Source organism: Microtus oregoni, unplaced genomic scaffold, assembly GCF_018167655.1.
Source record: "Microtus oregoni isolate MIOR12 unplaced genomic scaffold, Mior012 000004F_ref0000308, whole genome shotgun sequence".
Taxonomy (NCBI): Eukaryota; Metazoa; Chordata; class Mammalia; order Rodentia; family Cricetidae; genus Microtus; species Microtus oregoni.
The window spans coordinates 63,366,269-63,380,785 of NW_024543063.1; the positions used below are offsets into that span (position 1 = coordinate 63,366,269).

The 14,517-nt window shown below is 40.1% G+C and overlaps 1 protein-coding gene across 2 annotated transcripts in view; it reads left to right on the forward strand.

The window, feature by feature from the left end:
- The window catches only part of Brd7 (bromodomain containing 7), a 32,593-nt gene that overhangs the window by 12,122 nt on the left and 5,954 nt on the right, over positions 1-14,517 (forward strand). For both annotated transcript variants that reach the window (XM_041649708.1, XM_041649709.1), the window contains exons 6-12: positions 350-460; positions 6,198-6,382; positions 7,684-7,807; positions 8,519-8,594; positions 9,889-9,996; positions 10,664-10,799; positions 13,158-13,269. In XM_041649708.1, coding sequence (XP_041505642.1) covers positions 350-460; positions 6,198-6,382; positions 7,684-7,807; positions 8,519-8,594; positions 9,889-9,996; positions 10,664-10,799; positions 13,158-13,269 — 852 coding nt within the window. The remainder of the gene's footprint in view (positions 1-349; positions 461-6,197; positions 6,383-7,683; positions 7,808-8,518; positions 8,595-9,888; positions 9,997-10,663; positions 10,800-13,157; positions 13,270-14,517) is intronic.

Consider the following 14,517-nt stretch of genomic DNA (forward strand, 5'->3'; position numbering starts at 1 on the left):
TTGGAGCCTGTCCTGGAACTAGCTCGTGTAGACCAGGCTAGCCTCAAACTCAGAGATCTGCCTGCCTCTGCCTTCTGAGTGCCGGAATTAAAGGTGTATGCCACCACCACCTGGCCTGAAAAAACTTTAGGTTTATATTCTAGATTGAAAGTTAATACATAGATACTAAAATGCTTAAGAATTTAGAAACAAATTACAAGTATTTATTTTGTTGGTCTTAAATAAACGGTGACAAAAAAAAAAGATGTCTTCTTTTGGTTTTCAAATTTTTACAGGGCCTCTATGATTTCAGATAAAGAATTAAGAGTTTTATTCTAATGCATTTTTCCTCTTGATGCTTTCTTTTTAGGATAACTTCAAGCTAATGTGTACTAATGCAATGATTTACAATAAGCCAGAGACCATCTACTATAAAGCTGCAAAGAAGCTGTTGCACTCAGGGATGAAAATTCTTAGTCAGGTAAAGAAACTTTATCACAAATTAACAACCACTATAAAATCTATATCTTCACTTAAGTACTATCTTCCTCATTGGCAAATCATGTTAAAGTAGTGAGAACTTAGGAGAAAATTTCTATCAAGAAAAGATAGGAAGAAGCTCACATATAGTCTTTTCTTTTTTTTTTTTTTTTTTTTTTTTTTTGAGTCTCTGTGTAGCCCTGACTGTCCTGGAACTCACTCTGTAGACTGCAAACTCTGAGATTTCACCTGCCTCTCCCTCCCCTATGCTGGTATTAAAGGTGTGTACCATCACCACCTAGCCAGTCATTTCTTTTTCAAAAGTTATGCTATTCCATTTATTTATGTATTTGTGTATGTGTGCACATGCACCTGTTCACCCACATGCCAAAGAGCAATTTATAGGGCATCAGTTCTCTTCTGATACATGGATCCTGAAGATTAAACTTCGATTGTCAAGCTTGGTTGTAGTGATGAGGCGAGCAGGCCTGCTTTTCATCCTGCCAGGCTCCCTGCACGACTAGCTTAACACCAGAAATAACAACACACAAATTGTATTCATTTAAACACTGCTTGGCCCGTTAGTTCTTCCTCTTATCGGCTAATTCTCACATGTTGATTAACCCATTTCTAATAATCTGTGTAGCACCAATGGTGGCTTACCGGGAAAGATTCAGCATGTCTGACCTGGTGGCTGGTTCCATCGCATCTGCCCTCACTTCCCTTCTTCCCAGCATTCTGTTCTGTCAACTTCACTCACCTATGTTCTGACCCATCAGGCCAAGCAGTTTCTTTATTAATTAACCAATGAAAGCAACAGATAGACAGATGACCTTCCCACATCACTTGATGGCAAGTGCTGGCCTTCTGAGCCATTTCACAAGCCAAGGCTAGCCTTGAATGGACAGTTTAGCCAAGGATGATAGTCCTCCTACCTCCACCTCCTCTAAGTACTGAGATAGAGGCTTATGCCACCACTCCCAATTTTATTCAGTGCTGGAACTCAAACCTGGGGCTTTATGCATGTGTAGGCAAACAATCAACTGTAATTATTTCCCTGAAGTCTCTTCATAGATTTATTTTGCTGTGGGAGAAGCAGCAGCCAGAATTTCAGAATAAAATTGGATGAAGTATGAGGTCTTTTAGAGAAAAGTTCTGTTTACTTTAGTGATGGAATCTAATGTTCTGATCAGCCCTGCACTTCCTAGTGAAGTACATGACTTGTATTGGTAAGAAACAAAATATACAAATGAGAAATAACTTGAAATTTTTCAAAACTACCTCTGTACAAGAACAGTCCCTTCCTTGAAGGATGATAATCAATGCATAATAAAGAAGGCAAGCCATAATCCAGTTGCAGGAGAGAGCACATAGATTATGACAAGAAAGTATGTGAGTTTCACCCATTTTAAAAAAAGGCCTTATCTGTGGTCTCCAACATGACTTCCAGCATGACATGTCTAATTCCAAATAAGAGCTAAAATAGGGAAGATACAGGAAGAATAGCCAGAGATGGGGGTTTTATACAAAGAAAACCTGAGTTTCATTATAATGTAGACACATACAGAAGGAGAAAGGAATCAGAATGAAGAGCTTAAGCTCAGGCTTGGAGCAAGTAAAGGATGGCAGAAATTAGTCCCGTATTCACGTAGGTTTTCTGGGTTTGTCTGGTCATCACCTGTATTAAATTTCTACAGTTGAAGAAAGAGTTCGTGTGCAGATGTCTGGCTCTGAGAAATTCTTAAATTAGCTTACCTAGGAAAAGGAAAACATTTGAATTGGTGGTTATTCTTACATTCCTAATATTTAGACATCAGTTCTAAAATTTAAAATCTGTTTAGCAAAATTTGTAAAGGAGAATGTAAAATGTTTGTTTCCTTTCTTGTAGAAAGACCATCAGAATCTAGAATGAAACCATGTTCCACATTTAAAAACCCAAACCTGCTTGTTATAAAATTTCATTGAGCAAATACAGTCTTCATTCCAAAATAATTTTGAGAGTTGGAAAGGGGAGGGCGAGTGTGTGTGTTTTGTTGGGGTTTTTGTAGTTGTTGTTTTGTGACAAGGTCTCACTATAATATAGTTATGGCTATCCTGGAACTTGCTGTGTAGACCAGGATGGCTTTGAACACACAGAGATCTGCCTACCTCTGCCTCCCAAGTGCTGGAATTAAAGGTATGTGCCATCACCACCCAGTGTGTAATGGATTTTCAAGGAAAAATCTAGTGTTGTTTTGTTTAGTTCTTTTTAATCCTGACTTGCCACTATTTTGTCTAAATACTATAGTCAGCATAACTAAAGATTTCGTAGTCTTCTAAAGTTTACTGGGAACAGGAAGGTTAGCTTTGTCCCCTATTCCTTCTCTTCTTTTGTCTTGATTTTTAAAGATGTCTTGGGGCTGTAACCTTCTTGTGCTTAGCCTTCTTTTTGACTTCCACTCTAAATGGAAGGGATCCTTACAATGGTGATTTATAAACCTTTAAATTTTAACTTTCTGAGTTACCACTACTTAGTCTAGCAGTGTAGGCTCCCAAGAAAATCTACACGCTTTTCCATGAATGGTATCTTTTCAGAGACAGGTCTTATGAGTAGTCATTGAAAAATGGTAACAGTCGTCACTTTTTCCATTACACCCAATATTAGTACTTAGTACATGTGTTATTTTTATAAAGAAAGAACTGATGGCCAGGCATGGGGATATCATCGCAACACTTGAGATGAAAATAGAAGGATTGGGAGTTTGGGGCCAGTATGGGCTACACAATGGGGTTCTTGTCTTAAAACGGCATAGTAAAACAAAGGAAAGATGGTCAAATACTTGAGTAGAATACTACCTTCTGGTACACAGCAGTATTTGTAGTGCGGTGGCCTTGGAATCAGACTAATGACCATCTAGTTCTGCTGTTGCTTAGCAGCTAGGTGACCTTGCTCTGCAGCCTTTCTCAGCATTCCTCCTGTAGGTAGGGTTGGTGCTTAACTCAGAGTTGTCTGCTACAGAGGCAGGCACTCCATCAAGTGTTGGAACACTAAAGCAAATGGTGTCTTGAGCCCAGGATTTAGTGAGACTTAACTTGGAAGGGAGGGAGGCTGTGTTAAATAGCATGCATGCTTATGTGGAGACACGAATTACACACACACAAAAAGCATTTCTTTCAAAGTAAAACTAAACTTCCTGTGGCATTCCTAAATTTAGAAAATTTTTATTCTTTAAGCATTATGCACATTATGTTTAACAATGTCCCTAAATGATTTTTATTATAGCTTGTGCTTTGTAAAATAATGGGATGGAAACTTAAAAATTACTGAGAATTTTGTAAGATGAGCCTGTTTGTCTAGCTGTGTATTTAGTGGGTACAGTATCAGTCTACTGTCAGTACTACAGATCCACAGATAAATAGGCATGACCCGAGTGACGCATACAATGAATAGCCAAATCCACTACTGTCCAGAAGTATAGAGTAAAATAGCACATTTTTAAAAAGCATGCTGAGTGGTATATTTTTGGTTTTATTTTAATAATACTGTTCAGTTTGGCACTGATTCAGAAAAACTGTCGAATACTAGAAACTGATTAAATCTTCCTGGAAGAAAGTTTGACAATAAGTATTCCTTCACCCTCCACTGCAGAAATTTGCCCTGACGGAATAAATAAGACTCCTAGAGAGGTTTATTGACCATGTTTAGTGGAAATTTGAGTCTAAATGGCTAGTTATATTTTTAATTAAATAACTATTTATTATACATTGTAATTTTTAGAATACTAAAGACTATAATGATAGGGAGGACAAATACTTACAGTTTACTAATAAATAATTTATTAATTTGTTTACCAAATATTGAGTGTGCAGTTCGCTAAAATGTATACCATGCTCAGAAGAAAGAGTTGAAATGGTAACTGCTGGTACTGCTTTTCCCCGGAAGATAGGGAACAAGCTGTGTCTTCATTTCTTTAGTCTGATACATCACTTCATAGTTTTACAATTACTTTAAAAGCTGTCTTAGTTAGGGTTTCTATTGTTGTGGAGAGACACCATACAGCAGTTACTCCCCAGCTCTGACATCTCCAATATTTTGGATTCTCCAAGGAAATCCATACTTCACCTTCACAGCTTCACACAATGACCTCTAGGTCTCCGTGCAGGGATGCCCCTTATACGTGTGCCTGGCTTCACCACACCCATCTTTTTTTTTTTTTTTTTGGTTTTTCGAGTCAGGGTTTCTCTGTGGCTTTGGACCCTGTCCTGGAACTATCTCTTGTAGACCAGGCTGGTCTCGAACTCACAGAGATCCGCCTGCCTCTGCCTCCCGAGTGCTGGGATTAAAGGCGTGCGTCACCATCGCCCGGCTACCACACACATCTTTAACTGCTTTTCTAATCCAAAATTCACATTCCTCCAAACAGAAGCATGGTCAGGCCTATCAGTCATACCCCAGTCTCTTGTACCAACTTCTGTCTTAACTAAAGTTTCTATTGTTGTGAAGAGACCCCATGACCACAACAATTCTTATAAAGGAAAACATTGAATTGTGGCTTGCTTACAGTTCAGAGGTTTAATCCACTATCATCATGGTGGGAAGCATGAAGGCATGTAAGCTGACATACATGGTGCTGGGGAAAGAGCTGAGGGTTCTTCTGGAACCACAGGCAGCAGGAAGAGACTGCTACACTGGGCTGGCTTGAGCATCTGAAACCTCGAAGATGCGCCCCCCCCCCCCCCAACATTTCCTCCAACAAGGCCACACCTCCAATAAATGCCACTTCCTATGGGCCTGTGGGTGCCATTCTTATGCAGACTATCACAAAGGGCAAGTAAGAGGCTAAAGACTGTTCAGATGGCTGAGTACTTTACAAAGCATGTATGAAGCCATAGATTCAGTCCCCAGTATGTACCACATAAAGGTTGGGGAGGGAGGCCCAGAACATCAGGATCATCTTCAGCTACATGATGAGTTTGGGGCCACCCTGAGCTATCTGAGACTCTGTCTCAAAAACACAAAATGTTGAGTAAAAACAGCAGGAGTCATGCTGTTGGGTATTGTCATGTACACCCCTCCCCCCATAGTGCAGAGGAAGAGGTCTGGAGGGTAGGTGTTAGAGAGAGTCACTCATTTCTTTTGTTATGTGACCAGTCTCTGTTATTGCACGGAAGCTTTCCGTGCTGGTAAAGTGCAGTACTCAGGAGCTAGTGCTTCTGGTTTATCCAGTGGAAACTCTAGTTAAAAGACAGTAGTCTGTGGGAACAGAATTGTTCCCTTCTAAAAAAACTCAAACCCCTAGTGAAATTTTTCCAGCACATTATTGCAGTGGAAAATTGAGCATATGCTTCACAAAATAGCCGAGTCTTTTCTGTTTAGTAAGAACGTTATGCACTATGGAAAGGAAAGTATTCTACAATCACTTATTTTCCCTAGCCTGTGTTTTCACACAACAAAATGTGAATCATTGGTGTTGGCCATAGGACTGTGGGATCTAGAGATCCTTCAGTGTTCCAGAGCTTAAATCCTCAGTCGTTCTTAGCCCCAGTTCATATTTTGTCCTCTATTGACTTTTTCATGACACAGTATCATTGTAAAACCTCTGCTTACATTGGAAATTAAGAGGTCTGAGATAAGTGGACCTTACTGTCTGGTTCCTTTGGTGTTCTCTTTCCTCCTTAATAATAATGCAGGCTTTCATGGCAGAAAATGCATTTTTCAGTGACACCCATGCAGTATTGTTTTTTTTTAATACTTTCAGGAGAGAATTCAGAGCCTGAAGCAGAGTATAGAATTCATGGCGGACTTGCAGAAAACTCGGAAGCAGAAAGATAGAACAGATGCCTCTCAGAGTGGGGAGGACAGTGGCTGCTGGCAACGAGAGAGGGAAGACTCTGGAGATGCTGAAACACAAGCCTTCAGAAGCCCCACTAAGGATAATAAAAAGTAATGCATCTTGGAATATGAAGGTTAAGTTGTGGGGTTTGTTTTGTTTTGTTTTTGTACTTGCCCTATTTTTATTTTTTAAAAGGATTTATTATTTTTTAAAGGATTTTTATTGAGCTATATATTTTTCTCCACTCCCTTCCCCTTCAACCCTCTCCCATAATCCCCATGTTCCCAGTTTACTCAGGAGATCTTGTCTTTTTCTACTTCCCGTGTAGATTAGGTCCATGTACATCTTTCTAAGGGTCCTTTTTGTTGTCTAGGTTCTCTGGGCTTGTAAATTGTAGGCTGGTTTTTCTTTACGTCTAAAAGGCATTTATGAGTGAGTACATATTATATTTGTCTTTCTGGATCTGGGTTACTTCACTCAGTATGATGTTTTCTAAATTCATCCGTTTGCCCACAAATTTCAAGATGTCATTATTTTTTCTGCTGTGTAGTACTCCATTGTGTAAATGTGCCACATTTTCCTTATCCATTATTTGGTCCAGGGGCATTTAGGTTGTTTCATGGTTTTGGCTATGACAAATAGTGCTGCTATGAACATAGTTGAGCACATATCCTTGTGGTATGATTGAATATCCTTTATATATAACCAAAAGTAGTATTAAACTTTGGTTTTAAAGCAAGACAGGAATATTGATGAAGTTTGACTTGGGCAAACCAAGTCCCCATATATCAGTACTACCTTTCTTGGCATAAAGATCTGTCTTAATAGTGTCTTCCCTCTTGTCACACAGAGCACTGTGAAAATTAACCGAACAGCTCACAGAACAGTTCCAAATAGACATTTTTATTAGTTGTATTACAGCAAATTAAGGAGTTTGTTTCAATAGAACTATTGTATAGCGCTAATATAGTGTATTATATAACTTCACTCCATAAAGATTTAGGGATTCCTGTGTACATGGGCTGGCACTAAGGTGTGCACATGTTTTCCATTGAAGAGCTGGTCATGGTGCTGGACAGTCGTCTGTGCTACCCACTCACACCACTGATACCCACTGCTACCCATACAGAAAGTTAGAATCAACAGTTGGGGTTTCTGCCCTCATAATTCAAAGAAAGTTTAAATTGTATACTTCCTCTTCAAAATAATACCTGAATTAAAATTTATTTTCATGATTGTACCCAGAAAAAACATTGTGTAATACAAGTAACACTTGGGACTCTTTGCCAGGTTGCTGGGGAGTGGTGTTGATGGCTGTAGGACAAGTGTCTCCACTTACTGTGCTCAACTTTCAATAGTTTTCATCTTATTTAGGCATTTCATTTTAACTTTGTGTGAATATGTGTCTCAGGAAAGATAAAGACGTGCTTGAAGACAAATGGAGAGGCAGCAACTCAGAAAAGGAGCACGAGCAGATTGAGCGCGTTGTCCAGGAGTCAGGAGGCAAGCTAACGAGACGGCTGGCAAACAGTCAGGTGAGGGCTCTCTTTCCCTCCACCCACTGGCTCATGTCTCTGAGACCAGCAGCTTTTTAGTTTCTTCTGTACTTTTAATTTTTTATCTGCATAGAACTCTCCATCCCTACCATATGCACAAGAGACTCTATCAAGTATGACTATCCTATTCTCTATTACTGGGGGTTTTCTTTGGGGGAGGTGTGGATAACATACTTTATTTTGTTTCTTGAGATAGGGTGTCACTATGTAGCCCAGATTGTCCTTGAAGTCCCAATCTAATTGTCTCAGCCTCTCAGAATGCTGGAGCTGTACGTGTGCGCTGCCATGCTTGGCAGCAGACTTTTAACAACATACATTCTGGTCTTTTGAACTTACCCTATTGATTACATTGGTTTTACAACCAAGTAGAGTTATACATGGCTTTGGGTAAGTTTCCTGCCCCCTCCTGTACCTCAGCCCCCAGCAGTCTGTGAGTCCATATTAGTTCTGATAGTTTTTTTGTTTTGTTTTGTTTTTTTATAGTTTGGGAAACTAATGGCCCACACAGCTTTTCCAAATTGTATTTCTTCATCTTCCATTTCTCTAACCCATCAGTACCTGTAAACAGAGATGGCTATGAAAGTTGGTGTTCTGTATTTAATAATAGCCTATATGTTCATTTGATAGCTATGTTCTGTGTATATAGAATGTGTTAAATTTTATTCCACCTGATAACTTCGGTCATTTCAGTGTGAATTTGAAAGAAGAAAACCAGATGGAACAACAACATTGGGACTTCTTCATCCTGTTGAGCCCGTTGTTGGAGGTAGGATCACAGTTTAAGACTGTGTGAACCTGGTACTATTTGCAGAGCTGTATTAGTGGTGTGTTAGTCTGATGGAATACCTGCTAAACAATTCACAGGATTGTTACTTAGGTACACAGTTTGAGAGGGTTCTGTCCATAGTTTTTGGCTCTAAGCTTCTACTGAGGTAGAACAGGTGGGGGGAACATGCAATGATAAATCCAACTGTTAGCTGCTAAGAATTTGTCTGGATGCTATGTGTTTCGTAGAACAACTAGCTTAGCTTCTACTTCTACTTAGGTTAATTTGTCTAATATAATAATACATTTTCATACTGTCATAAGAAACATAGTAGGAAAGTAGAAATGGGTAATAACAGAATTCCTACATTTAGGAAGTAATGTCCAGGAGTCATTGTTTGCTGTGGGCAAGTCACTGTCTTTGGAGTCCAGCGTAAGTGAAACTAGGTGTATGAAGGAAGCAAATGAGACAAGTCCCTTACCCTAACACCCTGGAGGGTAAGGTAGTGAGAACACATGAAGCATCACTGAAAGAGATGTCTGCCAAGAACTGAGTACTCCTTAAATACTTGTCTTCAATCACAAGTACCCCAGAAGACTAGTTCAGCCATAATTGGAGCTGAGGGAGGGTGTGGCTGCCTAGCATTTGATGGGAAGGGAGAGCTTCCTTAAGGAAATTATATTTAGGTGATGTCATAAATGAGCTACATGATCAGGGAATAGCAGTGGGACCCATGGGAAGAATCTTGTAATTAAGGGAAGAGCTTGCTTGATGCATTTGGAGACTAATGGTTGAACCTGCATTCAGTGACCAATAATAGGACTAGCTCAGTTGATAGACTGCTTGCCTGGCATGAGCAAAGCCATGCCCAGCACTATAGAAACTAGGTGTGGTAAATGTTTGTAATCCAAGCACGTGACACGTGGTGGCAAAAATCGAGAATTTAAGGTCATCCTTGGCTACATAGCAAGTTAAGGCCAACCTGGGCTACATGAGATCCTATCTCAAAAAGCCTTTGTTTTCTTAGTATTGGTTTATAAGTGTGTGCCAATATGTCGGGGGAGCTATTTTATAAAAATCTTACTTTTAGATGAAGTGTAACATGATGATGGAGAATCCCACAAAGCATTGGAGATTAATGGAGGTCTAGGTTTTACGCCACATACCTTCTGAATTCAAATTAGCTTAGCTTAGAAATGGGTAGAGTAAAATCTGCCCACCTCTTTCATAGTGCATTGATAACATCTCTGAATCTCTGTGTGCCTCCTTCATTGTGCTGGGTTTTCTGTCCTAGAACCAGGCTACTGCCCTGTGAGACTAGGGATGACTACTGGAAGACTGCAGTCTGGAGTGAACACCCTGCAGGGATTCAAAGAGGATAAAAGGAACAGAGTAACCCCAGGTGAGGCTCCTGCCTGTTTCCGGGAGTTGGGAAAAGAAAGTGCATTTGCTATTCATTGCTCCATTCACTGCCTTTCTTGATATTTTTGCAATAGCAGTTTATCATCAGATTCAAAAGAAACTGAAAAATTGGCTGTTAGTATGCAGAGTTTTTTCCTCCCTTCTTTGTGGTAATAACTCATTTGTGTCAATGCTCTGCAGTCCAGGTGGCCGTCTGTATCCAACGCCAACTCATAGAAACCAGGTAGAAATAGGACAGAAGGACAGAAACTATCCTTATCTCTTAAACGATACAGTATAACATGGAAAGTAGAAAAAGATGAGACCTCCTGAGTAAATTGGGAGCATGGGGGCCATGGGAGAGGGTTGAAGGGGAGGAGAGAGGAGCAGAGAAAAATATAGAGCTCAATAAAAACAATTTTTAAAAAAGTACAGTATAACAGTTATTTATATCACACTGGGTTCTTCAAGTTGCCTAAAGCTCCAAGCAAATATATCTGTGGGGGCAACAATCAATCCCCTAGTATACTGAGGGTGACTGTACCTATTGGGAGTGTCTCTTAGATTTATATACACGTCAGTGAAGTTAGAAAATACTGCCTTTTAATAAAACCAAAAGGAGTATTAACAGTTTAAACGATACTGTAGTATTTAATTTTTTTTAACAGTGTTATACTTGAATTATGGACCATATAGTTCTTATGCCCCACATTACGACTCCACATTTGCCAATATCAGCAAAGATGATTCTGATTTAATCTATTCAACATATGGGGAAGACTCTGACCTTCCAAATAATTTCAGGTAAGCCACCTGTTAGTACTCTGAACATTATTTTTTCTGAAATATTAATATACAATGTGTGATTTGTAGGTAGACTTATAAAGTTATCCAAATGATAGAAAATGTCTAGAGAGAGTTCGAGACCAGCCTGGTCTACAAGAGCTAGTTCCAGGACAGGCTCCAAAGCCACAGAGAAACCCTGTCTTGAAAAACCAAAAAAAAAAAAAGAAAATGTCTAGAGAGAACATATCTTCTTGATACTGGCATTTGTAGTATTTTCTAATAGAAATATCTTTCCTTTGTAGATTTGTTTGATTATCACTATTATTATGTGTATGAGTCTTTTGCCTTCGTGTGTGTATGTGCACCACATACACACCAACCTGGTGCTGGAGTTGATCAGAAGAAAGTATCAGATCCCCTGGGACTAGAGTTACAGATAGTTGTCAGCTGCTGAGTGGGTCAATTCCAGGTTCTCTGCAATAGCGACAAGTGCTCTTAACTACTGAGTCAATTCTCCAACTTCAGAAATAGCTTTTTGATTTGGTTTGGATTTTGGTTTTTCAAGACAGGGTTTCTCTGTGTTGTTTTGTCTTGGAACTCATTCTATAAGACCAGGCTGGCCTCATACTCAGGGTTGTGCCTACCTCTGCCTCCTGAGTACTAGGATTAGCAGTGTACTACCACTGGCTGGCTACAGAAATACCTTTTTAAAAATGTTCCTGACACTCAAGTTTGGGAGCTTCTTACATCAGAACCTGCTCTTCTATAAAACTTTTCGTGTCAGTTGTGTTTCAGACTTGATCATCTTAAGAACCAACAAAGCATTTTCCCTAAGCCTTGAAATGTAGGACATGATGACTTAATTTCTAAAGCAACCCACATACAGGACAGTTAACTATCATGTTCCAACCAAACCATTGTAATTACTCCCAGCCATTCCTTTTACATGTCTCAGTGGGTCAGTAACTTCGTATTCCTCTTCGGGATGCTGAGTACTTGTTATCTGATCAGCTTAATGAGATACTTTCCCAGTTTACCAGGACTGTGCCCAGGATGGGACACTGAACCTGAATTTTCTCTTCTTGGCCCTGGTACTTTGTTAATTTTTATTATGTTCAAGAATTAATCCAGTAGACTAACAAGTCCCTTGGTTTGGGGGTTTTGTTGTTGTTTTGGGTTTTGTTCATTTATATTTGGGTTGGGGGTTGTTTAACTCTGATCACTCACATTAAATGTGCGTGCTCATGTTGTGTTTCCAGACGGGGTTCCTACGTTAAGATACTGGCTGTGGTTTCAGATTGAACAGTTTTTATCCTCAGACTGCACAAAATGGGACACATTTGTTGTAGATTACTTATTGAGGCAATCCACAAATTATCAGTGTGTGCCCACTATGTGCCAGACATTCTTCCAGATAGTGAGGATTCCATACAGAACCGTGCCCTCCTGTCAAGAGAGTGACAGAGCTTTGGAACAAGACAGAGTGGCCCAAGTAAAGGTGTTGATGATGAGTTTCAGTGGCAGGAGAGGGAACCGGCAGTGCTTCTCTCTGAACTGAGGGCTTGCCTGACCCAGCCAAGAGTTTCAGGAATGCTGTAAGGAGCAGAACAGGTGGAGGGGAAAGCAGTGGTCACAGGGTCACTATGGGAGATTGCTGTGAGGACTTGGTGTTCTCAGTGGGTCAGAAGATGGTCGGTGGCACATAGAGTAGTGACCCAGTCTGGCTTGTGATTCTGAAGGGACTGCTTGGGTAAGTAGTATTCAGAGCATAGGCTTCAAGGGCAGAAACCAGGACATGAACAGTAAACCAGGGAAGCAGCCATTGTGGTGTTGAGGGTTAGTAATTAGTAGGTTGCTGGTTTTTAACTGGAGGGTGAGAGAAGTCGGGATGATATCAGGGTTTTTAGACTTGCAGTTTACTGAAAGGGGGATGATTTTAGATCAGAACACTACTTGGGGAAAATAGCTGATTTTTCAGTCTGGAGTATTTTAAGCTTGCAATACCTGTTTATGCAAACAATCGTGATTTTTTTGAAGTTTTGGTACATAGGAAAATCTAGAGTTGAATAAGATTATTAAGGGGAATTAGCAAGAAGCCCCAGGACTTACTTGAGCCTCATCTTTGACATCCTTGCTTTCTTCAGGGATCCTCAGAACATTTCACTTCAGAGTGTGTGTGTATGTGTGTGTGTGTGTGTGTGTTCTTTCATGATGGTAAATTAGTAAGTATGTAGGTGCAATGCTGTTTGTGAACAGAACATTTTGAAGTATATATAAACCACGGGACATCTAATGGGAAGAGTTGACTGTGGTAGAGACCAAGCAAGCCATAGAAACTACTTCTGTAGAAGTGATTTTCTCAACTTTTATTTTCAGTGTCTCTGAGTTTTTGGCCACATGCCAAGATTACCCGTATGTTATGGCAGATAGTTTACTAGATGTTCTAACAAAAGGAGGACATTCCAGGAGCCTACAGGACTTGGACATGGTAAGCATGCTACTAAAGAAACAGGCTGTTTATAAATGGCTTTGAAACCCTAGACACTCAATGTTATGAGACCAGGGATTAACCAGTGTGACAGATGAACTCCATTCCCCCTGAAAGGATAGCCTGCCGTGGGTGGAGGACAATAAACCGAAAGGAATAAGTCAGCTCCAGGATCCGAGAGAGTTAGAACATGGCCATACTCTACTAATTTTGGTAAGACTCAGAAATAGAGTTCAGAAGTCAGCAGGTGCTGTGGAGCGCCTGAGCTGGGAATGAAGCTGACAGATGCGATGGGGGGGGGGGGGGGGGGTGCTTTCCCTGTTGTGCAGAGATAGAGATAGCACCACACTAGTAGCCTCAGAAAGGAAAACCTTCACCACTGACTCTTTGTCAACGCTTGTGAACTCTGTAGTTCAGTTCAAAACAGTTTATTCAGTCCTGACTCAGACACTAGAGCCAGGAAGCATTCCTATTGATGTCTACAATGTTCTGGTCACCATGTTAGAGGAGTCTTGGAAGTCACTTTTTTAATGTTTATATTTATTTGTTTTTATGTGTATGACTTTTTCTGCCTGCATGCATATGCCACATGCACGCCTGCCAAGTCTCCTGGAACTGGAGATGGTTGTGAGCTGCCATGTGGGTGCTGACCAGCAGACCCAGGCCCTCTGCAAGAACAAGTGCTCTTAGCTCCAGAAGTCATAACTTTTAATGGTTGCTGTGACCCAGTGCCTCAACTTCAGTGACTTCTGCTGCAAAATGCTATCACGTGAATTCTTTTCCTTATACCTTTTCATCTGTTCAAAAATAAATGTACTTGATCTTTCCCCTCAACTAATTAGAATTAGTTACCTAGAATCGGATTGCTTCGATTTGTTAGCTGTGTTTTAAATATGGGTTTGTTTTTTTTTTTTTTTTTTTTGCCCTGTGATCTAGCAGCTCCTTCTCTCAGAATTTATCCTAGAAAGGTTACACATATAAAGTAGTGAGTGACATTGCTACTAGGGACTGGTGAGATGGCTCAGTAAGTAAAGATGCTTGCCACACAAGTCTGGGGATAGGGTTCAATCCTTGGACTCTGTATGAAAGTGGAAGAAGAGAAATGACTCCACAGAATTTGTCTTCTGGTTTACAATTTCTAGAAATTAGATATGGGCTATATCAGAGTATAAACCTTCAAAAAAGATAACACTTTTATTGATGTCCATGATATGCTTTTTGTTTCTTTTTGTTTTTTCGGAGATGGGG